This window comes from Hemitrygon akajei, chromosome 5, assembly GCF_048418815.1.
Source record: "Hemitrygon akajei chromosome 5, sHemAka1.3, whole genome shotgun sequence".
NCBI lineage: Eukaryota > Metazoa > Chordata > Chondrichthyes > Myliobatiformes > Dasyatidae > Hemitrygon > Hemitrygon akajei.
This window is the reverse complement of record NC_133128.1, coordinates 26,344,019-26,371,116: the sequence shown is the minus strand read 5'-3', so window position 1 is coordinate 26,371,116 and position 27,098 is coordinate 26,344,019. Positions and strand designations below refer to the sequence as shown.

At 40.0% G+C, this 27,098-nt stretch overlaps 1 protein-coding gene across 1 annotated transcript in view; it reads left to right on the top strand.

Moving 5' to 3' along the window:
- LOC140728625 (interferon alpha/beta receptor 1-like) overlaps positions 1-27,098 on the top strand; it is a 53,768-nt gene that overhangs the window by 3,933 nt on the left and 22,737 nt on the right. The window contains exons 2-9 of the mRNA XM_073047627.1: positions 5,677-5,800; positions 9,685-9,869; positions 9,959-10,122; positions 13,769-13,913; positions 15,049-15,206; positions 19,897-20,153; positions 21,645-21,676; positions 23,314-23,334. Coding sequence (XP_072903728.1) covers positions 5,677-5,800; positions 9,685-9,869; positions 9,959-10,122; positions 13,769-13,913; positions 15,049-15,206; positions 19,897-20,153; positions 21,645-21,676; positions 23,314-23,334 — 1,086 coding nt within the window. The remainder of the gene's footprint in view (positions 1-5,676; positions 5,801-9,684; positions 9,870-9,958; positions 10,123-13,768; positions 13,914-15,048; positions 15,207-19,896; positions 20,154-21,644; positions 21,677-23,313; positions 23,335-27,098) is intronic.

Genomic DNA, 27,098 nt, shown 5'->3' with positions numbered 1-27,098 from the left:
TGCATAGTTCTTGTTGCTGGCTCTCATTACTGTTGCCATGAGTTTGACCTTGACTTCAAGAACCATATACATAAATTGAGTGTAATGTAGTCAATCGTTTTGATAGGATGATAAACTAATGCATGGTCTCTTTGGGTGGATATTAAAGTTACCAGTACTCTACACAAAGAAGGCAGATCCTTGACCATCCCAGCTATCTCAACGTGGTCCTCCAAAACAGGTCAATTGACTGGTACTTCATTTTCTATTTGAGGTGTGAAAACCTTCAGCTGTGTTTTCCCATATTACGTAAGGATTATTCTTTCATGTAATTTATCAGGTGTAATGTGTGTCATATACTTTATAAATAGAGATTCCTTAGATGGAGAGATGTTGCCCCACCCACGCATGCTCAATGGCTTAACGATATTATGGCCTGCTTAGACCTTGAAAAAATTCATTATTCAGTTCTTAATTCGGATTTAAAGTTCCATAAGGTCTGGGGACCTTTTATTGAGTACTTTCATAACCTTCCTCTTAACTAAGGTTTTTTTTCGGTCCCTTGCTTTCAGCTCCTTTTTTGTTGGTAGTAGGCATTAATATCTTCTGTTGCTAAGTGTATTTACAGTTTTGGGGGTTTGATTGTCCTGATTTATATTCTCTATATTGTGTTGTGGTTGGTCTGGAGTTTTTTTTCGTTTGTTGCGGGGCTTGGGGAGGATACTAATTTTACATGTCCTCAATTTAGGTGCTTTCTCAATTATCTTTCTTTGTATCATATTATTATTGTATGTTTATTTTTGCACTGTATCAATGTTCTTCATTTTGATCTGGGTTTTTTTAATCTGTAGCTATGTAGAAAATGTATTAAAAAAACGAATTAAAAAAATAGAAATTATTTTTCTTATCTGGTAACTACATTAATGATTATTGTTGCTAACTTATGAAAACTAATGACCTGTGTTACGTTTTGTTACTGAAATATTAAGTATACAACATAGTTGTTGTGACACGTCTAGTGTGGTAGAGTAGTGGGTAGTCCTTGTCACTCTCACGTTCAGTTTCTTGCTAAAAGGAGAGCCAAATGTGAAAGCCTCTCCCTGCCAGTGCGTAGCCTCTTACAACAGCAAGCCTTATGCAGTGCCTCCTCACTGACGATACACAGAAACTGAACTCCTTTTGGACTCAGGCTGAACTACTGAGGACCGGTAGGAGATCTGGCCCCTGGTGCTCGTGAACCAAATCCCCAGCTACGGGTAAATAGCCCCACTGTCTCGTGGGCAGCCTTGGGAGAGACTAAGAAATAAACCCAGACAGCAAATCTTGAGTGGAGCCCCCAAGGCAGCTGGATGTCATTGAACAACTTTATGGCAGCTCCTGGAGCCAGGCTGGTGCCAACTCTAATAACCATATAGCCATATAACAATTACAGCACGGAAATAGGCCATCGCGGCCATTCTAGTCCATGCCGAACGCTTACTCTCACCTAGTCCCACTGACCCGCACTCAGCCCATAACCCTCCATTCCTTTCCTGTCCATATACCTAACCAATTTTACTTTAAATGACAATACCGAACCTGCCTCTACCACTTCTACTGGAAGCTCGTTCCACACAGCTACCTCTCTCTGAGTAAAGAAATTCCCCCTCGTGTTACTCTTAAACTTTTGCCCCCTAACTCTCAACTCATGTCCTCTTGTTTGAATCTCCCCTACTCTCAATGGAAAAAGCCTATCCACGTCAACTCTATCTATCCCCCCTCATAATTTTAAATACTTCTATCAAGTCCCTCCTCAAACTTCTACGCTCCAAAGAATAAAGACCTAACTTGTTCAACCTTTCCCTGTAACTTAGGTGCTGAAACCCAGGTAACATTCTAGTAAATCTTCTCTGTACTCTCTCTATTTTGTTGACATCTTTCCTGTAATTCGGTGACCAGAACTGTACACAATACTCCAAATTCGGCCTTACCAATGCCTTGTACAATTTTAACATTACATCCCAACTCCTACACTCAATGCTCTGATTCATAAAGGCCAGCATAACAAAAGCTTTCTTCACCACCCTATCCATATGAGATTCCACCTTCAGGGAACTATGCACCATTATTCCTAGATCATTCTGTTCTACTGCATTCTTCAATGCCCTACCATTTAGCATGTATGTCCTATTTGGATTATTCCTACCAAAATGTAGCACCTCACACTTATCAGCATTAAACTCCATCTGCCATCTTTCAGCCCACTCTTCTAACTGGCCTAAATCGCTCTGCAAGCTTTGAAAACCTACTTCATTATCCACAATGCCACCTATCTTAGTATCATCTGCATACTTACTAATCCAATTTACCACCCCATCATCCAGATCATTAATGTATATGACAAACAACATTGGACCCAGTACAGATCCCTGAGGCGCATCACTAGTCATTGGCCTCCAACCTGACAAACAGTTATCCACCACTACTCTCTGGCATCTCCCATCCAGCCACTGTTGAATCCACTTTATTACTTCAATATTAATACCTAACGATTGAACCTTCCTAACTAACCTTCCATGCAGAACCCTGACAAAGGCCTTACTGAAATCCATATAGACAACATCCACTGCTTTACCCTTGTCAACTTTCCTTGTAACCTCTTCAAAAAATTCAATAAGATTTGTCAAACATGACCTTCCGCACACAAATCCATGCTGACTATTCCTAATCAGACCCTGTCACTCCAGATAATTATATATACCATCTCTAAGAATACTTTCCATTAATTTACCCACCACTGACGTCAAACTGACAGGCCTATAATTGCTAGGTTTACTCTTAGAACCCTTCTTAAACAATGGAACCACATGAGCAATACGCCAATCCTCTGGCACCATCCCCGTTTCTAATGACATTTGAAATATTTCTGTCAGAGCCCCTGCTATTTCTACACTAACCTCCCTTAAGGTCCTAGGGAATATCCTGTCAGGACCCGGAGATTTATCTACTTTTATATTCCTTAAAAGCGCCAGTACTTCCTCCTCTTTAATCATCATGGTTGCCATAACTGCCCTACTTGTTTCCCTTACCTTACACAATTCAGTATCCTTCTCCTTAGTGAATACCAAAGAAAAGAAATTGTTCAAACTCTACCCCATCTCTCTCGGCTCCACACATAGCTGTCCACTCTGATTCTCTAAGGGACCAATTTTATCCCTCAGTATCCTTTTGCTATTGATATAACTGTAGAAACCCTTTGGATTTATTTTCACCTTAAACAAACTCGTATCTTTTTTTAGCTTTTCTAATTTCTTTCTTAAGATTCTTCTTACATTCTTTATATTCCTCGAGCACCTCATTTACTCCATGCTGCCTATATTTATTGTAGATATCTCTCTTTTTCCTAACCGAGTTTCCAATATCCCTTGAAAACCATGGTTCTCTCAAACTTTTAACCTTTCCTTTCAACCTAACAGGAACATGGATTCTGTACCCTCAAAATTTCACCTTTAAATGACCTCAATTTCTCTATTACATCCTTCCCATAAAACAAATTGTCCCAATCCACTCCTTCTAAATCCTTTTGCATCTCCTCAAAGTTAGCCTTTCTCCAATCAAAAATCTCAACCCTGAGTCCAGTCCTATCCTTCTCCATAATTATATTGAAACTAATGGCATTGTGATCACTGGACCCAAAATGCTCCCCAACACATACCTGCATCACCTGACCTATTTCATTCCCTAACAGAAGATCCAACACTGCCCCTTCTCTAGTCGATACCTCTATGTATTGCTGCAAAAATCTATCCTGCTCACATTTTACAAACTCCAAACCATCCATCCCTTTTACAGTATGGGCTTCCCAGTCTATGTGTGGAAAATTAAAATCTCCCACAATCACAACCCTGTGCTTACTACAAATATCTGCTCTCTCCTTACATATTTGCTCCTCCAATTCGCACTCCCCATTAGGTGGTCTATAATACAATCCTATAAGTGTTACTGCACCTTTCCCATTCCTCAATTCCACCCAAATAGCCTTCCTGGACGAGCCCTCTAATCTATCCTGCCAGAGCACCGCTGTAATATTTTCTCTGACAAGCAACGCAACACCTCCCCCTCTTGTCCCTCCGATTCTATCACACCTGAAACAACGAAATCCAGGAATATTTAGTTGCCAGTCACACCCCTCCTGCAACCTTGTTTCACTAATAGCTACAACATCATATTTCCAGGTATCAATTCATGCTCTAAGCTCATCCACCTTTCTTACAATGCTCCTAGCATTTAAGAAATTCTCCCACCTCTTCCTCTCTGTTTAATGCTTCATAGGTTTTCCATTGGATTACACTGGTGAGGCCGAGAGGGGGATCTTCATGACTGAGCTTCTCAGGATCTCCATACTTTCTGCCCAGGCTTGTCATCATCACCCATGTCCTTTGAGACAGATGGATGCCAGCTGCAGATATACATCAACCTGCTGTCCAGTTATTTATTATTCATTTATGAGACGTGGGATCACTGGAAAGTTATTTATTGCCAGTCCCTGACGCTCTTGAGAAAATGGTGAAAAGCCACCTTCTTGAACCACAGCATTCCTTCTGGTGATGCTGGAACCACAGAGCGATTGGGTAGGGAGTTCAGAATGATTAAGCCAACAAAGAAAAATGAACAGCTAATTGTTTATGTCAGACTGGCATGTGATTTGGAAAGAAATCTGCAGATACAGTCTTCCATTCTTCCAGAAATCCCTAGAGAAACTGAATATGTTTAAACATGTTATTATGTGTTCAGTGATAGCTCTGCGCACAATTTAAAAGCACACAACGATTCATATCGAATTGTCATTTAAGAGTTTTAGGGATTAGCTGGGAAAATAGCTTTTCCCATCATCAAAATCATTCCAAGTTAAATTCAAAGACATGCCAAATAAAATATCACTCTATATCTTGAACAACTAAACTGTAACAAAGCCAAAGCTCATTCTATTTCCTTACACCACCTCCCTAAATTCAATAATGAAACCAACCACATAAATAGCCTCAGGAAATACTTGAAATCACTCCACATTGTCATGAATAGTGTTTTGCAATAACATTAAGGAGGTGGTTAATGGGTGAACATTCATCATTGATACTGGCCGGTCCGATTATATCTGGGGCATTTCCTGAGCATTTTAACACTAAATGGAGCTCTTGTGCTCATATGCTTAATGATGGTAGACCAAAAAAAAAGAAAGAATAAAGTTTGGATATATAATGTCGCACATCCATAACAAAGCTCACCTAATCTTCCATGCATTAAACTAAGGATGAAAACTTTCATAGGGTTTGGCTAGGCATCCTAAACTAAAGTGCATTGAAGTATGAGGTTCAGAAGGCATGTAAGAAGCAACCTTTTCACCCATGCTGTGCTTGAAATCTGGAACTGAATGAGTGATGGAGGTAAGTATTCTCACAACATTTAAGAAGAATCTAGAATACTTTAATTACCCAGGCATAGAAGGGTGTGATACAGGTCATCCGTATTTCCCCTCAGCAGAAGACCGCACAAACCTTGGGGGGAAAAGATAAGGTCATAAAAGGCATTTCCTGTAGCAAAGTAAAAGTATGGCTGACCGCCAGGATTTGATTGAATTTATAATTAGTGAAATAACAATATGAAAGATAATATTCCTCTTGGAAACATACAAATTAAACTATTATTTTTATTATACAGTTTTTGGAAAGCTGTCTTCACCTCAGAATGTGAAAATGCATTCCATCAATTTTAAGAATGTACTCAAATGGAGCCCAGTTACTTATCGCAAAGGAAACGTTCATTATTCAGTGGAATATCAAACGTGAGTTCAATGGTTCAATTTAATGTCAGAGAACGTATACAGTATACAACCTGAAATTCTTACTCTTCACAGACATCCACAAAACTGAGTGGGAAAAAAACAAAGAATGAATGAATGTCAAAAAAATGTTGGAACCCAAGAGCCTCCCTCCCCCCCATGCAAAGGTAGCAACAAGCATGAGAGAGACAGAGAGAGAGAGGGGGAGAGAGAGAGGGTGAGAGAGAGGGGGAAGAGAGAGAGGGGGAGAGAGAGAAGGAGAGAGAGGGAGAGAGAGGGAGAGAGAGATGGGGTAGAGAGAGAGGGGGAGAGAGAGAGGGCAAGAGAGAGGGGGAAAGAGAGAGGGGGGAGAGAGAGAAGGAGAGAGAGAGGGAGAGAGAGGGGGGAGAGGGAGAGGGTGAGAGAGAGGGGGAAAGAGGGGGGAGAGAGAAGGAGAGAGAAGGGAGAGAGAGAGATGGGGTAGAGAGAGAGGGGGAGAGAGAGAGGGCGAGAGAGAGGGAGAGAGAGGGGGGAAAGAGAGAGGGGGAGAGAGAGAGATGGGGTAGAGAGAGGGGGAGAGAGAGAGGGTGAGAGAGAGGGGAGAGAGAGAGAGAGGGGAGAGAGAGGGGAGAGAGAGGGGGGAAAGAGAGAGGGGAGAGAGAGTGAGAGAGAGGGGGGAGAGAGAGAGGGGGGAGAGAGACAGACGGAGACAGAGAGACAGAGAGATCACTTCTGCCACAGAATAAGGGAGGGCCATCAGCTCGCTGTTTTGATACAGGATTTCTATATCTTAATCACAGTAGTAATTGGTTACTCTTTTGAATATAATGGCATGGTTTTGAGAGACCAAGAGAGATCAAAAAGTGAAAAATAAGGAAGTAGAACAAAAAAGGTTTTTCAAATGCCTATTCATTTTTTCCTTAGAGAAACACATGTCATTATTGAAGGAAAGCAGTGTCTTTGTCGATGATTTCTATTCAGTGTTAGAACTTCTACCTCAGAAGGCTGTGGGTTTAGAAACCGGAGTGCTGAGAAGGCACTGTATTGTTAATGGTGCCTGTTCTTCAAGGTACTGTATTAAGCCAACACCCATTTATGCTCTTAGCTGAATATAAAAGGGATAAAAAAAAGAATTCTTCCGAGAATTCTGCCAACATTTGCTCCTGAACTATGCTGGTGTTTGTAAGGATTAATTTCAAACTGAGTTTGAGCAATGAGGGATACTGATCCAAAATTGTACATCATTCAACACCAATGACCATTAACTCGAGAACTTATTTCGAGAAGCATGGTGAAGGAAGGTGTTTTTTTAAAGAGCTTCCCATTTAGACCTGTCTCATTGTCTGTTCATCACCACTGGCCCAAACTTCTGGAGTATCCTAAAAATAGCACAGCTGGGGCATTATCTCATCAGCTGTTCAAAGGGAAAGCTCCCTTCCACCTTCTCAAACCAGCCAATGAAAAAAAAAATGATACACCTGCTAAAGAGATATTTGCCTTATAATTATTTTATTAAAGCAAGGACTTTATTTATTTATATTCAATATTTAATTTGGCTAGTTTATAAGAGCATTGGGCAGAGAAATTACTCTCAACTTGATATGATTAACAGCAAATTGTCACATATATCATGATATAGAAACATAGAAAACCTACAGCACAATGCAGGCCCTTTGGCCCAAAAAGTTGTGTGGAACATGTCCCTACCTTTAGACATTACTAGGCTTACCCATAGCCCTCTATTTTACTAAGCTCCATGTACCTATCTAAAAGTTTCTTAAATGACCCTATCGTATCCACCTCCACCACCATCTCTGGCAGCCCATTCCACGCACTCATCACTCTCTGAGTAAAAAACTTACCCCTGACATCTCCTCTGTACCTACTCCCCAGCACCTTAAACCGTTTGTCCTCTTGTAGCAACCATCTCAGCACTGGGAAAAAGCCTCTGACTATCCACATGATCAATGCCTCTCATCATTTTATGCACCTCTATCAGGTCACCTCTCATCCTCCGTCACTCCAAGGAGAAAAGGCTGAGTTCACTCAACCTATTCTCATAAGGCATGCTCCCCAATCCAGGTAACATCCTTGTAAATCTCCTCTGCACCCTTTCTATGGCTTCCACATCCTTCCTGTAGTGAGGTGACCAGAACTGAGCACAGTATTCCAAGTGAGGTCTGACCAGGGTCTTATGTAGCTACAACTTTACTTCTCGGCTCCTAAATTCAATTCCACGATTGATGAAGGCCAATACACCATATGCCTTCTTAACCACAGAGTCAACCTGCGCAGCAGCTTCAAGTGTCCTATGGACTCAGACCCCAAGATCCCTCTGATCCTCCACACTGCCAAGAGTCTTAACATTAATGCTATATTCTGCCATCATCTTTGACCTACCAAAATGATACACTTCACACTTAAATGGTTGAACTCCATCTGCCACTTCTCAGCCCAGTTTTGCATCCTATCAATGTCCTGCTGTAACCTCTGACAGCCCTCCACACTATCAACAACACCTCCAACCTTTGTGTCACCAGCAAACTTACTAACCCATCCCTCCATTTCCTCATCCAGATCATTTATAAAAATCAAGAAGAGTAAGGGTCCCAGAACAGATCTCTGAGGCATTCCACTGGTGACCGACCTCCATGCAGAATATGACCCGTCTATAAACACTCCTTGCCTTCTGTGGGCAAGCCAGTTCTGGATCCACAAAGCAATGTCCTCTTGGATCCCATGCCTCTTTTCTTTCTCAATAAGCCTTGCATGGGGTACCTTAACACATGCCTTGCTGAAATCCATATACACTACATCTACTGCTCTTCCTTCATCAATGTGTTTAGTCACATCCTCAAATTCAATCAGGCTCGTAAGGCACGACCTGCCCTTGACTAAGCCATGCTGACTATTCCTAATCATGTTATACCTTTCCAAATGTTCATAAATCCTGCCTCTCAGGATCTTCTCCATCAACCTACCAACCACTGAGGTAAGATTTCCTGGGCTATCTCTACTCCCTTTCTTGAATAAGGGAACAACATTCACAACCCTCCAATCCTCCGGAACCTCTCATTGATGATGCAAAGATCATTGCCAGAGGCTCAACAATCTCCTCCCTCACCTCCCACAGTAGCCTGGGGTACATCTCATCCAGTCCCGGAGGCTTATCCAACTTGATGCTTTCCAAAAGCTCCAGCACATCCTCTTTCTTAATATCTACATGCTCAAGCTTTTCAGTCTGCTGAAAGTCATCACTACAATCACCAACATCCTTTTCCATAGTGAATACTGAAGTAAAGTATTGATTAAGTTCCTCTGCTATTTCCTCTGGTTCCATACACACTTTCCCACTATCACACTTGATAGGTCCTATTCTTTCATGTCTTATCCTCTTGCTCTTCACATACTTGTAGAAATCCTTGGGGTTTTACTTAATCCTGCCTGCCAAAGCCTTCTCATGGCTCCTTCTGGCTCTCCTAATTTCCTTCTTAAGTGCCTTCCTGTTAGCCTTATTATCTTCTAGATCTCTAACATTACCTAGCTCTCTGAACCTTTTGTAAGCTTTTCTTTTCTTCCTGACTAGATTTATTGCAGCCTTTGTACACCACGGTTCCTGTACCCTACCATAACTTCCCTGTCTCATTGGAACGTACCTATACAGAACTCCACACAAATATCCCCTGAATATCTGCCACATTTCTTCCGTACTTTTCCCTGAGAACATCTGTTTCCAATGTAAGCCTCCAATTTCCTGCCTGATAGCCTCATAATTCCCCTTACTCCAATTAAACGCTTTTCTATCTTGTCTGTTCCTATCTCTCTCCAATGCTGTTGTATCAATGTACATATCTATCAATGTACTGTATATTGTGGTGATGTAATTGTCTGAATCATTTTCTTTTTAGCTACTACAACAATCAATATAATCAAAAGCATTTTGAAAAAGGCTGTACAAACATCAGTGTCACAGAATGTGACTTGTCTAATGAACTGGCTTTCGAAGCTGGCTATTACCTGCGTGTAAGAGCTGAATACAAAGATGAGACATCTAACTGGACCAGTGCCATAGAGTTTGAACCTTCTCATGACAGTAAGATTAATTAGTTTTTGTTCCAGTTAATTCATCTTGAAATTTATATTTGTCCCCAAGTATTCCACTTCTGTTCCTTTGTAATACAGCTGTAATCGGACCTCCTTTGGCAGTGATTGTGAAGCCAAGATTGGATATGCTCGATGTCCACATCTCTGAACCTGTCAATGAAAATAACAATAAATCTATGCATGAATATTTTCTGGACTTGGGTTATAACGTTTCTTACTGGGAAGATACAGAAGAAAGGAAGGTAAATTTCATTGACTAAGAAACAAGTTAAATATTTTGTTTAAAGGGAGGGTTATAAATTCTATTCAGTTAAAATGGTATAGTACCTGTCATTTTACCTCTTCCCTTTCCATCAACCAGAAACCCGAACAGTCCTTCCACATGATGTAGAAATTCGCTCGTACTTCTTCCACTATACTGTATTCAAGGTTGCTTAATATCATTTCCAGCACACACGTGTAAAGGAGAATGAAATAGCTGTTACTCCAGATCCAGTGCAGCACCAGAAGAAACTCAATAAATAAAGAACACAGTAATAAAAAAACACCATAAATATAACAACACAAGGAGGCTTATTTACATAGATTGTTCTTATGTCTGCAAAGTGATGCCAGGTACAGAAGAGTCTGTACATAAGATGACTGACCGAAATGATAAAATAGTGGTGGTGGAGCGGGTTAGTTGGTGGAAGTGTTGATCAGCCTTACTGCTTGAGGAAAGTAACTGTTTTGAGTCTGGTGATCCTGGCATGGATGCTACGTAGCCTGCTCCCTGGTAGGAGTGGGACAAACAGTCCATGAGCGAAGTGGGTGGGTTAATTCGTAATGTTATTGGCCTTTTCCAACACCTCTCTGTATACATGTCCATGATGGTAGGTAGGCTGGTGCCAGTGATGTGTTGGGTAGTTTTGACAATCTGCTATAGTGCATCGTGTAGGCTGCAGTGCGGTTTCTATACCATGCAATGATCCAGCATGTTAGGATACTCTCTACTACACATCTGTACAAGGATGCAAATGCACTCAGTGTTCGTAATGTGGTCAGCTATACATTAGAAACACCAAATACAGGTAAGGTGACTGCCTTGTAGAATACCTCAGAATCAGATTTATTATCACTGACATATGTCGGGAAATTTGTTGTTTTGCAGTAACAGCACAGTGCAATATATTAAAATCACTGTAAATTACTCCATTTAGTCTGCAAATTTCTAGTCAAATGTCACGTTTTTAGTTCATCCTTTTCCCACTCTGATCCCTCTGGAACATTTATGCTCCCTCACTTGTTTGCTAATATTTGTCTATTTTTCTAAAATTATCATTGATCTTTTCTCTTCCCTGATCATGCTTTATTTCAGAGTGTGCTGTTCTGTCCCTCAAGTTGGCGCTTGTAGAGACGAGCCTCACACCAGAGACATTACCTGGTCTGTACAGGCTGTTCCCGCTGTGATCTTGAGACAGTGATGCAGTCTTAGGCATGATGTCATTCAAATGACTCATGTTTTCTCATATTTCCTTATGACATTGAAAAAAGCCTTAGGCCCACATTTTCTGTGAGGGTTCCCAGAGAAATATTAATTTTATTTCTTTGTAACACATTCTCTTTAACTTTCACATTAACACCCCCTGATTCTTCTAACACTTGCCTACATTTGGGGCAATTTACAGTCTAGCAGGTCTTTGGAATGTGAAGGAAACCAAAAGATCCAAGAGCGAATGTGCAAACTCCACACACACAGTGCCAGAGGTCAGGACTGAACCAAGATCATTACAAATATGTAGCTTTCTAGCCTGGCCATAAACTCTCTCTGTGGATTTTCTTGTGTCCTGAATGATAATTTTCCCAGAAGATCCAGTCAGCAACGTTCCCCTTAATTTTATTTTTACAGCTGTATGGACCAATTATTGCTCAGAGCAGGAATTTTTTATTAGGCCTTAAAATGCACAGCACTTTAACTGTTTTTTTTTGTAACACGTATACTATGAATATTTAGAATGAAAATTGAAAAATCACATACTTTTGATTTTATTTATTCATTGAATGGTGTAATAAAATACAGTACAACAATGAAAATGTTTCACAAATACACTCTCCTCGGGCTTCCAGCCGGGTACAGGTATTGATTATAACTGACATTTTGATGACAAACTCTGATGCCCTTTTTCAGGGATGATGCCTGGGCATATCTAGTCCAGTGGTATTTATACCCCTGTAGTTTGTCTCTCCTGATTGGTTAGTCTGCAAACAATCAGGTTTCTGCTCTGTTTGTGTTACCCAGAGAAATTGACAGTAGCAGAACACCGCATTCACAATGGCTATAGAATTGACTTCGATAATACAAAATTACTGTGCCACACCAATGGCTTTTGGGACCACCTGTTAAAGAAAGCCATTTAAATAAAACTAGGAAAAGAATTTTATCAATATGTGTACCTGGCTGAAAGCCTAAGAAGAGTTTATTTGTCAAATACACCAGGAAAACACTAGATCCTTTTTCACAATCTTACATACTCAATTTTTTCTCATCCATCTTTATTACAAACCCATTGCCTATTAACACTGTCCAGATTAATTTCACATCCAGATGAAAGACACATCTTAATCCTCATTACATCATCCAAGTATTCCACTTCTAGTCTATTTCAGGATTTACACTTGATTGAATTCATAAGACAGAATCCATTGGCACAGTCAGCACCAGCAGCTTGCAATGTTCCAAAGATGTCAACAAGAATTTACAGTTCTTCGAATTCTTCATTTCTAAGCAATTTATCAGTGAACATCTTAATTGAACCAATCTTTACTTTCTCAGAACTTCCATTCTGTGTTTATTGTTACAATTTGTAACAGTGTTGTAACTTGAAACACTGACAATATAGCTCTAAAGCATTTCAAAGGTTACCTTTATTATTTAGAAAATATATGGAATATATTCATTAACAGATAATTAATTACAGAGTATTTCAAAATTATATTAAAATAATTTCAAAATTATTTTTACATTATAAAAGAAAATTTCAGCTATGTGGCAACAAAGGAATGTGCGTGGGAGCATTTCAGTTACTGTGTGACCACACAACTATGCAGCTTAGAGGGAACAATGCCAGTTAATTATTAGGTTATTAGGTTATTGCAACTTACGGGAACTTGTGGGATCTATCTATCTATCTTTCCTTGCTGCAGACATCATAGTGTAGAGTAAGTTGATGGGACTATGCGTAACAACTGGTTCATGGGTGGTTATTCTAGCTTTAGGGAGCTCCGATTGCCAGTCTTTCTCTTCATGGAACTGATACTTCACACGTGTCAATTCGTGCTTAGTGAACAGACCAATAGCAGTGTTTTAGAACCTCTTAATGTACGCTTGTTCATGTGTTAGAGCAGTAATAGGGACATGGGAATAAGATAAGATTAACAAACATAATGCAAGGCAGTTCTTGCCAATATTTTCTTCCACTTGCTGAGAAAGGTAAAAATTCACAAGTACAGTGCATTTCAGAAATTCCTAACCATTCTTTTCCTTGTCCTATTATTAAATTAAGTTCCTATTAATATGAATTTTAAAATCAATGATTAAATGCAAACTTATGCATTGGGCTAATGTTTTGTAAAATTATTTCACATTAACACCAGCATGAAAGAAATTATAAGTTAAAGGAACTATATTCTGTTTTTTTTCGCTAAATTGTTGAACCCATTGGAACAAAATTTTCCGGGTACATTTTAGGAAGTTAATTGAGAACAATTACATATTTCTATTGTCAGTGTTTAAAAAGCTTCAGTGCTATTACTTCCCATTGAAACGGTCCACTTAACATGATTGATTTAATCCTTCATGTGATTGTTATCTGACTAATGTAACTATCAGACTTATTGAATTCCACACAGATTGAAAGTACTTACATCCAGCAGAAGACGATAACCCTCACCAACCTGAAACCTTGGACCACCTACTGCTTGGAAGTTAAACCCTTTGTGAATAACAGAAGCACTCAATCAAGTTCAGTTACCTGTGGAACTACAAAGGATGACGGTATGATTACATTTAGTCAATCTGTTCCTTCTAAAGAAGTACTATGAGATAAAAAATACTTTATTGGTCACAAGTTTATTTTCTGCTTACAGGAGTTATAGTCCACTCTGCTACTGCTAAGTCAGCTACTCACAAACCTTCCCATAACAATGTGTTATTGCAGTTCAGGTGAACCAAAAGAACTATACTGAAGTAGAAGGTCATATTTATGCCAACCAGATTTCATATTTAAACCAACCCTATCAGAATCAAATGAATGAAAAATCTTTACATTTGTTGCCTCTTGGACTTACTGTGCGAAAAATAGACACAAATGAAAGAATAGGAGCAGTATTATGCCTTGAACTTTTTTTTAATTTAGAGATACAGCACAGTGACAGGCTCCTTTGGCCCAACAAGCCCGCACTGCTCAAGTTGTGATCAAGTAACTTACTAACCCATGTTTCTTTGTTAAGTGTGGGAGGAACTAGAGCACTTGGAGGAAAGCCACGTGACCACAGGGAGAATGTACAAACTCATTATTGACAATAGCAGAATTGAATCCGGGTCGCTGTCTGTAGGGTAGACGTGGTAGCGTAGCAGTTAACATAACACCTGACTTATAAGAACTGAGTGTGCTCTGCTGAATGTAAGACAGGGTAATGGCATAAGTCCAAAAATCTGATGTTTTTAAAAATAAATTTTAACCTCTCCTACTGGGACTTTTCATGATTAGAATTATTTATTAATTTTTCAGTGAAATATTAGAAACTATAAGTAGAAGAATTAAGGAAGCTTTAATGGATACCTTTGGAGCCTAATCTTGTTAATTGTACAATACTTGTAGCATTTCAGGAGCAATGCCAAATCAGCTAAAATTCTTTTCAAATGAAGTCACCATGTGAAGTCAGTCTCTTCCCCTTCCCTGGCTGTATGTTGAAACCTAGACCAGAAGCAGCATTGTGGTTACACAACTTTGCAATTCATGCACTGCAACGCTACACCTGATGCCAACTGATATAATCCATTTCTGCAAGTTATTTTGTAAAATGAGGCTATGACCTCATAACATTTATTTCCATCATTCTTTCAAAAGTTTTGTGCCCATCTGTCATTTTGGACTGACTGATTTTATTGCTGTTCTTTGCTCTGGCAGGTAGAGTTGCAGATTGGAAGATTGTTGTGATTTTTCTTGCATCGTTGTGTGTTGTCTTTCTTGTGGTCATCGGCATTTTCTATGCATCACTTCATGGATACAGGATCATCAGATATATTTTCTTTCCTTCGTACAAACTTCCTGAACACATAAAACAGGTACGTGTTCCACCAAACATCAAATCTTATTTCTGCTTCGCAGTCCATCAAATGCAATGTAAGTCATCTTTGTAAACATAAGCCAATTGCTGTTATCTTTTTCGAGGAGGTGACAACAATGTTTGATGAGGGTAGGGCGGCAGATTTTCTATGCATGGACTTTAGTAAAGCTTTCAACAAGAACCCTCATCATAGGCTAATCCAAACGATAAAGGGTCAATGCATCCACAAATACTGAATTTGATATTGACTTGGTCATAGAAGACAGGGCAGTGGTGGATTCAAGTGATTTTCTGACTGGAGGTCATTCCTAAGGGATCTCTGTTGTTGATATCTATAAATGATATGAATGAAAATGCAGGTGGGCTGATTACTAACTTTTCAAGTGACACAATAAATTGTCGGAGGATTCAGCACGGCGTAGACAAGTTGGAAATGTGGACAGAGAAATGGCAAATAGAGCTTAATCCAGATAAGGGTGAGGTGTTGCACTTTGGGAGGTCAAATTTTAAGGGGTAAGTATACAGTAAATGACAGGCTCTTGATCCTGGGCCAGGACATAGGGATTTTGAGGTGCAAGTCCATAGCTCCCTTAAAGTGACAACACAAGTAGATAAGAAAACATATCACAAACAAGAGAAAATCTGCAGATGCTGGAAATCCAAGTAACTCACACAAAGTGCTGGAGGAACTCAGCAAGCCAGGCAGTATCTATGGAAAAAAGTACGGTCGACGTTTCGGCTGAGACCCTTCCTCCAAAACATCAACTTTTTTTCATAGATGCTGCCTGGCTTGCTGAGTTCCCTTAGCATTTTGTGTAAGAAAACATATCATTAGTTATGGTGTTGACTATAAAAGTCAGGAAGTCATGTTGCAGCTATAAAAAGTTTTGGTTAGGCCATATTTGGAGTATTGTGTGCATTAATGATTGCTGCCTTACAAGAAGGATATAGAGGCTTTGGAGAGCACGCAGGAGAGGTTCACCAGGATGTTGCCTAGATTAGAGAGTATTAGCGATAAGGACAAACTTGGATTGTTTTCTCTGGATTGTCAGAGGCTGATACAAGTATATAAAATTATGAGAGTCAGAGATAGGGTGGATAATAAGGACTTCCCCCCCCCCCCAGGGTAAAAATGACAAACACTAAAAGGTGTAAATTTAAAGTGAGAGGGGGAAAGGTTAATGAGGCAGATTTTATTGACACACAGAGAGATAAATGTCTGAAATGCACTAAGAGGGGAAGCAGTGGATACAGAGATGATAGCAAGGTTTAAGAGTAATTTAGACAGATCTACAAACTGGCGGGGAATGGAAAGATGTAGACAATATGCAGGCAGATCTGTAGTTTAAGCTGGCACTGTGGTTGGCACAAACAGTGTGGGCTGAAGAGGCTGTTCCAGCACTGTGCTATTCAATGCTCTGCTTTTGAAGGTGTGCTGCACTGAGGTTTATGGGTGAAGGTAACAGTACAGGGATATAAGCTGGTAGCACTGTGATATGGTCTGAGAGTTTATTCTGAGATTACCCTTACTCTACCCCAGCTATGACAGAAGCCCCATGTGTAACCTGCACATGCAAAAAAAAAATCCAAAACTTCCATAAATTTATGGTAATTTCTTCCCATAATTTATTTGATAGTTACAGGAAAATTTGAAAAGCAGTGTGGCTGGAGAATGAAACTTGGCATTGTCGTTTCTTCAGACTGCCTTGACGCTTGCTGCTTCAGTACATAACTGCCAGAAGTAGGGTGTGGTGTAAAAAGTAGGACTTTATCTTATCAGCAGCACCAAACTCTGGAAGAGACTTTGCTCAGTTCGAGCCTAATGGTGGAGACTATTTGAGCTGAGTATGTAGATTGGGTGCACTTGAAGCTCATACTCTCCCACAAGTTATGTGCTAACAATAAAGACAGTTTTCTTTTCCAGAGCAAGCAACACATTGAGGCCACGTGATTCCGTCATAAAAAGCACTAAAAATGTGAATGTATCAGCTCTTGTGTGTCCATAAGACATAGGAGCAGAATTAGGCCATGCAGATCAACGAGTCTGCTCTGCCATTCTATCATGGCTGATTTATTATCCCTCTCAACCTTATTTTTTTCTGTCCTCTCCCTGTAATCTTTGACTCCCTCACTAATCAAGAACCTTCACTTTAAATAGACTCAATACAGCCATCTATGGCAATGAATTCCAAAGGTTCATGTGTCAGTGGTTTCCCGTGAGTTCCATTTGTTTTTTATTTTGTTCCTTAATTTCAAACAGAGCTTTGTAAACAGGAATAAATAAATGACAGAAAATTTATTACTCAGAGTGTTAATTCAGCCCATATTGTCTGCGTTGGTTGTGAAAAGAGCTACTGGCCTCATGCAGCCTCCCAGCACTAGGTCACAACTCTGCAGGTCAGAAATCTTCAAGTGCATATCTGATGCACCATCAATAACTCACGCCGAGACTTAGGAAGTGAGATATCGGCTTTTATTGACTGAAGAACAACACTACATCCTGGGGAAAATGAGGGAGAGCAGCAGGCCACAGTCGCCTTTATACAGGGGTCTGTGGGAGGAGCCACAGGGGTAGTCAGCAGGGTCTTGGGAGGAGCCACAGGAGCAGTCAGACAGGTATATCTAGTTCACCACAATATCCGAGTACATTTTAAACGTGGTTAAGGCGACCACCCTTTCAGCCAGTGGGTTTCACCCTCTGAGTGATATCTTTTCTCCTCATCCATCTTCTCATGGTTGTACTTGATTTATCTGCTATAGGAAATAGTTTCTGTCTACTGATCCTGGCTCCTCATAAGTTTCTCAAGTTGCCTCAAGTTTCTCTTAGCATCTCTGTTCCAAAGAAAATATAACCCTAGGCTATCCCAGCTTTCTCATCCCTGCAGTATTTTAGTCCTGGCATCATCTTCATACACATAGTGCCCACTTTATTAGGTACACCTGGCCACCTGCACGTTAATGCAAATACCTAGTCAGCCAATCATGTGGCAGCAATTCAATGCATAAAAGCATGCAGACATGGTCAAGCGGTTCAGTTCAAACATCAGAATGGGGAAGAAATGTGATCCAAGTGGAATGATTATTAGCGGCAGATGAGCTGGTTTGAGTATCTCAGAAACCATTGATCTCCTGGGATTTTCACGCACAACAGTCCCTAGAGGTTTACAGAGAAAAACAAAAAAAAAACACCCAGTGAGTGACAGTTCTGTGGGTGAAAATGCCTTGTTAATGAGAGAGGTCATGTTAGGCCTACACATACAGGCTCCTCCCAGTCACCATCCAGCTAACAGGAGTCACTTGCCGCTCATTTCTAACTCATCATCTGCAGCCTATTTAATCCCAACTCTCATCCACAGTCCTTGTTCACTCATCAAACCAGCCAGACTCAACCAGTTACTTCTAGCCTTCAGTTACCTTGTTGTGTTTAGTATCCGTTCTCCCTTATTTTGTGCCCCCCCCGTAGCTCGTTATTTTGCAATTTATTATGAAGTTATTGCTCACTGCTGAATTGTCTCTGCTGCTCTGTTTTTCTCCTCTACGTTTCTTGGCAGGTCAGAGGAGAACAGCCAGACCAGTTCAGGCTGACAGGAAGGTGACGGTAACTCAAATAACCACATATTGCAACAGTGGTGTGCGTAATAGCATCTCTGAACACACATGTTGAGCATTGAAATGGATAGACTACAGCAGCAGAAGACCACAAACAGACACTCAGTGGCCATTTTATTTGGTACAGGAAGTAGCCGATAAAATGGTCACTGAGTGTAAATTTCCTTTGCATCTTTGCACCAATCACATCTTTCTTGTTATGTGAGAACAAATAAATAATTGTAAATTTCTCCATCATGCAATGAAATCTCCAAAGACTTCACTTGAAATATGGTACTTTCATTGCCTTCTAGATTTCTGAATTTCAAAGTTCAAAGCAAACTTATTATATGTCACCATAAAAAACCCTGAGATTCATTTCTGTGACGGCATACTCAATAAATCTATAGAATAATTTCCATAAGAGAATCAGTGAAAGACTGCACCAACTTGGACGTTCAACCAGTGTGAAAAAGACAACTGCGCAAGTACAAAAAGAAAGAAATAATATTTAATGAATATGTAATAAATATTGAGAACAATGAGATGAAGAGTCCATAGGCTGTAGTACACAGAAAGTGCTGGAGGACCTCAGCAGGCCAGGCACCTTCCTGATGGAGTCCTGATGAAGGCTCTTGGCCCGAAATGTCGACTGTTTACTCTTTTCCATAAAAGCTGCCTGGCCCGCTGAGTTTCTCCAGCATTTTCTGTGCATTGCTTTGGATTTCCAGCATCTGCAGACTTTCTTGTGATTGCCATAGGTTGTAGGAATATTTCAATGATGGGACAAGTGAAGTTATCCCCTTTGGATCAGGAGCCTGATGGCTGAGGGGTAATCACTGTTCCTGAACCTGTGGTGTGAGTCTTGAGGCTCCCGTATCTGCTTCCTGATAGCAGCAGCGAAAAGAGACCATGATGCTTTCCCAGGACAACATTTCATGTAGGGGTGCTTAATAACATGAGTACTCATTTTTATCCCAGCAAAAAAAAAGTAAAGCATCTCTTAGGACAGATGAGAATGTTTTATGTAAGCTTTTTTGTTTACTGCTTAATTGGGAAAGACCTCTCTTAACAATTTTTTTCTTCTTTTTAATGCACAGTTCCTGAAAGAACCTTGGCTGAATTCTCCATTTCTGCCACCTCAGACTAACAATCTGCCTGAAGAACCTTTTGACAAATTAATTTTTCTTTCAAATGTACAAGAATGCCTTGACAATACAGATATTGACATTCCTGCAAAACTGGATATGCTTCAGGTGCACACCTTAAAGAAAGAAAATGAAGTTGAAGAAAAACAGGCACAATATAGTAACACCAACTTTTATGCAAGAATGCAAACACTACCAAAGAGTTCTGTGTGAGTAAGACAATGCCAGAGAGTTATCTGGAGGAGAGGGCACCAATATGTTGGTGTCTATTGCCAACAATATCAGAAGTAAATAATATGATATTCCAATTCAAACAAAACCAGGGAGTGGTATTATTTTTAACAAGATTCTGAGAGGGTTTTTGGTGATTTTTTTGCAGCTGTTAAACTTCCATCATTTATTAAGGGATATTTACTGTTATGAATATTAACTGGATTCAAATTTATTTTAATAAAGTAAGAAACTTTCTAAAGTCAAAAAGAAAGAAATATGAGCAAAGTTAATATATTGCAATTCTTTTAACTGTACAATGTTTCTATCAATTATTCCATTACAAGTTAAGTCTATTTAACATGATTCATGATGTAAACTTGACCTACTATAAGTATAAATACAAGAGATTCTTCAGATGCTGGACATCCAGAGCAACACACACAAAATGCTGGAGGAACTCAGCAAGTCCGGCAATATCTATGGAGAGAAGTAGAGTCGGCATTTCGGGTCAAGACCCTTCATCAGGACCTATAAATATCTTTTCAAACACATGGCAACACTACAAGCCATAAAATTCATTGGCATTGGCAGTTTTACTTTATCAGATGTATGAGGCATAAATTTATAATGGAAAATTAGATTAAGAATAGATTAGGGATTTTAAATTCATAAAATAAGCACCCATGGGTTAAAATGCAGAAGGATTTCAGTCAAATTTGCCGTTTACCCATTTGCTACTGTAAGTGAAGATTCTGGAGAACATTTATTTTCCTGGTTTTGCTATCCTTTTATTCAATTTTCTACAAACGTTTGTACATCCAATAATTCAAGCTGGAATATTAACTGTCTACCCCAGTAGATGTTCCATGTCTTTTCGCACAGGACAGTTTTTCCTGCTCTCTGAACTAATTTTGCCACTTTTTATCTTGTATCTACTTCACTTCCCTCACCTACTGGAAATTGTTTTTGCTCTTGCAAAGTAAAAATTGTCAGTTAAGTGTGCACCCTTGCCTAATTCCTTACAGCTGTAGGTTCACTGAAGGCTACATTTGCTGTTGAATTCCAGCGAACAACAGAACCTAGTGATATTATGTCGTAGTCATATGCAATTATTTGGAATGCAAGATAATATTATATTTGGAAAAAAAAATGTGATTCACAATAAATTAGATACTTGGGTTTTATACATGAAACATAGAACATAGAAAATCTACAGCACATTACAGGCCCTTCAGCCCACATTGTTGTGCTGACCATGTAACCTACTCTAGAAGCTGCCTAGAATTTCCCTACCGCATAATCCCCTATTTTTCTAAGCTCCATATACCTATCTAAGAGTCTCATAAAAGTCTCCTTTTAAATAATTTATCAAATTCTCAGTGACATTTGAACACAATTAACCGAAAGCATGATTGAATACTGCAAGTTCTTGCAATTTTTTGAAGAGGTACATGGGAAGATGAGATTTTATTTTTTTTCTGTTGCAGGTTACTAAAATTCAGAATACTTTGTGTGAAAGGTAATTGAAGCACAGTAACTTAGGATCAAGATTTGGATAAACATATCAAGGGGCAAAATTAAATAAGGATATGGGTAAAGAGCAGAACTTACACAAAAAATGGTAATTGGGCTGGTTTGCATCTGCTATTCAACATGCTGGAAATGACACTGAACACTTCATTACTAGCATATACCTCTGCGGCAAATTAAGGGGAATAACAATAAAACAAGTATCTTATCCTTACTGTGTTATTCTGCTCTGATGTTCCTGACTAACATGGAGCATAGACTCAGTGGCCATTTTATTTGGTACCGGAGTGGAACCCAGTGTGGCCCTCTGCTGCTACAGCCCATTCACCCCCAAGTTCGATGCTTTGTCCATTCAAAGATGCTCTTCAGCACACCACTGTTGTAACGTGGTTACATGAGTTATGGTCGTCTTCCCGTCAGCTTGAACCAATCTGGCTATTCTCCTCTGACCTCTCTCATGACACAGCGTTTTTGTCCACAGAAACGCCGCTCACTGGATGTTATTTTTTTGCACTATTCGCTGTAAACTCCAGAGACTGTTGACAAACGACCAATGTGCAGAAGACAGACTATGCAAATATAAAAAGCAAATGATAAATAAAAACTGAGAACATGAGTTGCAGAGTCTTTGAAAGAGTGTCCATAGATTGTGGAATCAATTCAGTGTTGAGGTTATGTAGCACAGGAGCCTGATGGTTGAAGAGTAATAATATAGTTGTCCTCCTGTGAGTATACTTGGAGCATAGTTTTGTCACAATGAATCCACCATTTTGTCAAAGGTGCAAGTAATGGACCAGTCCTGGATAAGGCAATTGCACTTGTTGGATTATGTCAACATCTGTGCAAGAGATCATTAGGATGTCTGCATTACAGGTGCTAATATTACCATTAATGTGCATTAGTATCAATAGAAACATGAAAGCAAAAGGACCAATGTTAAAGCACTCAAGAGCTCCCGAAGCCAGTTCATCTTGTACATTAGGGGGAACGAGCGCAGGAGGTGGCAGCCTTGACGTGCTTGGGATTTTCAGCGCTAACAACGGCCCAGTACTTGAAGCCCCACCACACTGAGAGCCAAGAATGAAATGAATTTACCAAAAATAAACAAACAGTGCTTGCTGAGAACACTTCGAAGACCTACTCAACTTGATTGCACGGCACTCCCCACAAGTTAAAATTCCAACAATAACACGTCACTAGGGGAATGTGCCTCGCTGAAAGGGGCGGGACGACTCAGCTTGCGGGAGATGTAAATCCGCCCTCCTTTAAGCAGGGACGGTGCGGCTCAGTATGTTGGGATGGGGTGGGGTGGGGTGCTGTTTATGATCATCCTCCGGGTGACGGAGGGAGTATCACTCAGTATGCAGGAGATGTAATCCACCCTCCGACAGACAGGGGCGCAGGACCGCCCTCCCGCCGACGGGGGGCGGTGTCGGGCGGTGCCAGTCTGGTAGTTGCTATTATGTAGGGTGTTATGTATTAGCGACTGCAATGCACTTGGTTCGCTGTGTGTTTCCTGTAAATCACATGGAAGTCGTGCTGAAGCTGTTTCTCGTGGTTGGGGAAGTGGAGAAGGGCAGTAAGACGAGGGCAACATGGCGTTGCTGATGCTCTGGCTTTCTATAGTGACTGCGGTGATCTCTGAAGGTAAGGCTAGGACTTGCAGTAGGAGCATTTTAATACTTGAGGTCAGGCATTGGGTGTGATCTCCCCAGCCTCTCCCAGTGAACTTAAACTTCACCTGAGTACGTAGTAATTTACCTGTGATTAAATATAGAAAATACGTGGTCTTTGCATCACGTGTCAGTTAAATGCAGTTATTTAAAATTACATTCGATTATAGCATGTCAGAAAGGCGCCATCCTAAACAATTACATCCTTTTAAGCCCGTGCCGTTACAATATAAGAACAGCCCAGCTGGTCCATCCCATCCTACCTGCTATTACATTTGGCAATACATCCCAGATTTAAACCACTTACTGCGTGTAAAAACAAAATATTTATGTTACTACTTTATTTGGTAATCGCTGTCTTTCTACATATACACTGATTCTTAACTCTTCTGCCAATGGGAATAGTTCCGAACGCTCCTGAATTTTTAACTTTTACCAGAGCTACTTTCGCTTATAGAGAACACTCCCAGTTTCTTCCATATACCCTCAACTAAAGTCCCTCATTCTTGAAACGATTTTTTCCCAGTAATTTTCTTATTCACCTTTACATCTTTCAGGAGTAGTGCCCAGAACTGTATATGCCATTCCACTTGCAGCCAAGCAGTTACAAAATTTACCATGATATCCTGGTCTTGTACTCTCTGACGACTTTGAAAGCGCAATATACAGTATACTTTCTCTTTAAATCCACTATATATGTCTTGCCATTTTCAACAAATTACCCATATAGAACACCCACCGCTAGGTCTGTTTTTATACACTGTTTAAAATTGTGACTTCTAGTTTGTATTATTTGTGAGCCTCCCTAACAAATTATAGCATTTCATGTTTTTCAACATTAAAATTTGTGCGTCACCTGTCCTCTATATCTCTGTGAACTATATTACTATCCTCCAGCTGGATGGCTTGTTAGAAATTCTACAAAGTATTGATGTATATTAAGAAAAGAACTGGTCCAACACTAACCCATGTAAACTTTCCGAAGTGGGTTTATCTTCACACATACTGTACATGGTTATACTCGTGAAGCTTTCCTCTGTACTTCCAAAATTTTCTTTTTTTTTTAAGGTTATTTCTGATTCAGTGTTTCCAGTTAATGTATTCTTGAAAGATTTGTGTCAAATGTAGGCGTTGAACTGTTAGGAAATATCTTGCCTGGCAGCTTTTGCTTTTTTTCCATTTCCATTTCTGCATCTGCCTATGAAGGGGTTGCCTCTTGCATAATGAACGTGTTCTATGTTAGCCTTGCCTAGCTCCCTTTAATGAGGCTTGCAGATAAGGGCCCGTATCAAAGTAAGTTTTTTAACAAAGTACATTTATGACCCATATTTTTGTAGGCCTCAGTTAGTCTCAATAGACCATGGATTTGCGCCTTGGAAAGTTTCCAGGGCGCAGGCCTGGGCAAGGTTGTATGGAAGACCGGCAGTTGCCCAAGCTGCAAGTCTCCCCTCTCCACGCCACCGATGTTGTCCAAGGGAAGGGCATTAGAACCGTACAGCTTGGCTCCGGCGTCATCGCAGAGCAATGTGTGGTTAAGTGCCTGGCTGAAGTTCACGCATGCAGCCTCAGCCAAGGCTCGAACTAGCAACCTTCAGATCACTAGATGAACGCCTTAATCACTTGGCCACGCACCAACATGAAATGAATCTCAAGGTAGTTATGGTGATATTTACATAGATTGATCATAACTTTGTCTTGACTTTGATATGGACCCACAACTGCAAGTCACATTGTTGGGAGCTAGGCAGGGCTAACCTTTCCCCTTTCTAAAGGTTGCTCTAGGAGTGGGCCATCTCACGTATGGTGCCATTAGTCAGCTTTTGGTTATCATCTCAAACTAAAAGATTTAACCTTGTGAGTTAATGAGTATGCAAGTCCAGTAGAGCAGCCAGGATCTTGATAAAAAGATGTAATCAAAGTCCTTCAGGAATAAGAAATAAATAGGAATAATAAGAGGAAAGCACACTTTAAAAAAAATAGGAAAAGAAAGTGAAATAAAATGGGAAGTAAAATTGAATTTATGGAGGAAAACAATTACAATGGATTCCAGTTAATTTGACCATTGCTTAATCGGGGCAGCGGCTTATTTGCGACAACTCTTAAAGAACAAAAACTAATCAGGATAATAGCTGGGATTCCCTTCATTTATTTGGGGCACTATGCCACGTAATTGGGACAGGAGACTTGCCCAACAGTTTCTAGTAGCGTCAGTCACGTGCTCTGATGTGGCTGTTAGATGTTACGCTGTGCTTAGATTGACCAGTTTCTAAATGGTATCAGTTATGTGTGTTTATGTCACTGTTAGTTGCCGAGAAATAAGCAGTAGGACAACTCAGAACTGGTTTGGTTACTGCGCTTTCAAGTAATTGGGCTTGGAGGTGCCAGAAATGGACGGGAGTGAAAATGAAACTCTTTTACTCCTTCAAGTTAGGAACTACAAAGAATTTGAAGGTATCAACAATCATCTTGAATGTTGCAATGAAAATGAAGCTTTAGGGGATGCAATCATTAGAAGCATTGTAAGAAGGCAGTCCACTATCTGCATCTGTGTTTGTTTTGTTCACTTACAGTCGATCAAAAGAACATGGCAGTGAACACTGAATTCATTTGTTCAAAACTTTTAGGAACTAATACACAGCTTTATAGTACTGTAATTGTATTGGCAGTGTTCTAATTTGTTCTGTATTTCATTTAATTTGTTACTCTGCTAAATGGTATTCTGTCTTTTTTTTATACTTTTTAAAATATTTCTTGGTTAATTGGGGCAGTCGCTTAATTGGGCCAAATTTTACTTGTCCAGATGTGTCGCAATTAACCAGAATCCACTGTATATTCTTTTAATATATCTAATTTACAATATGCAGGAATTCAACTCTAGCTTACAACATTTCTGCTTACAATGGAGCAATTACTGTGGGATTAATAATTATATTGTGAAAGTATATTGTTACGAACCCCGTAACTGGGTTACTTACCAGCAAAGATAGAGACGTCCGTTGGAGTCTGATGATACTATTTTTAACAGTATTTATTAGCAAAAATACACAAAAATAATATCAATACAAATATACAGATAATATACGTCGTCAATACTAAACCTAAAAGTGCGGGTATAATAATAATCAATAAGAAACAAGCTCTATTGTTGTCTAGGGGATAATGTATTGTCCGATGGAAATCTAAAGTTCATTTCAGGTCATACAGGCTGCAGCCGTTGTTTGTTTGTCGCTGTGTTGCAATTGTTGGGGAGAGAGAGAGAGAAATAGAAGAATAACTTGCCGACTTTCCTTGGTACGATCTTGATCCGTATCCGTCCTTTAGCTAGACCGTTCCGTGGAGGACTCGTCACCCAGGCAAGGATGGACACACACACAGAAGCCCCCCACCGGTCTCATACGTTTCTCCTGGTGTGTCTGAGGGGTTGTTCCCCAGACCCTCCTTTTATTCTCACTCACGGGGTCTCAGATGTCAGTCAGGTTGGGATGATGCAATCCCTCAACCAGACCACTCTGGTTGTCCCTGAGGGGTTTCAATGAATAGTACAGTACTCAATACACAATTCCTTCTCCAAGAGACAATAGCAGTAATCAGTGGTTCCGTTCCGCTTCTGTTAGGAGACATTCCACCTTGTTGTGTATTCTACGTTGTCTATAACAACTGCCTTTGCTGTGATCCTGCGTCTCTCTCTCTCTCTCATTTCCTGACATACTGTGTATCTCTCATTTCCTGGGTCTCAGA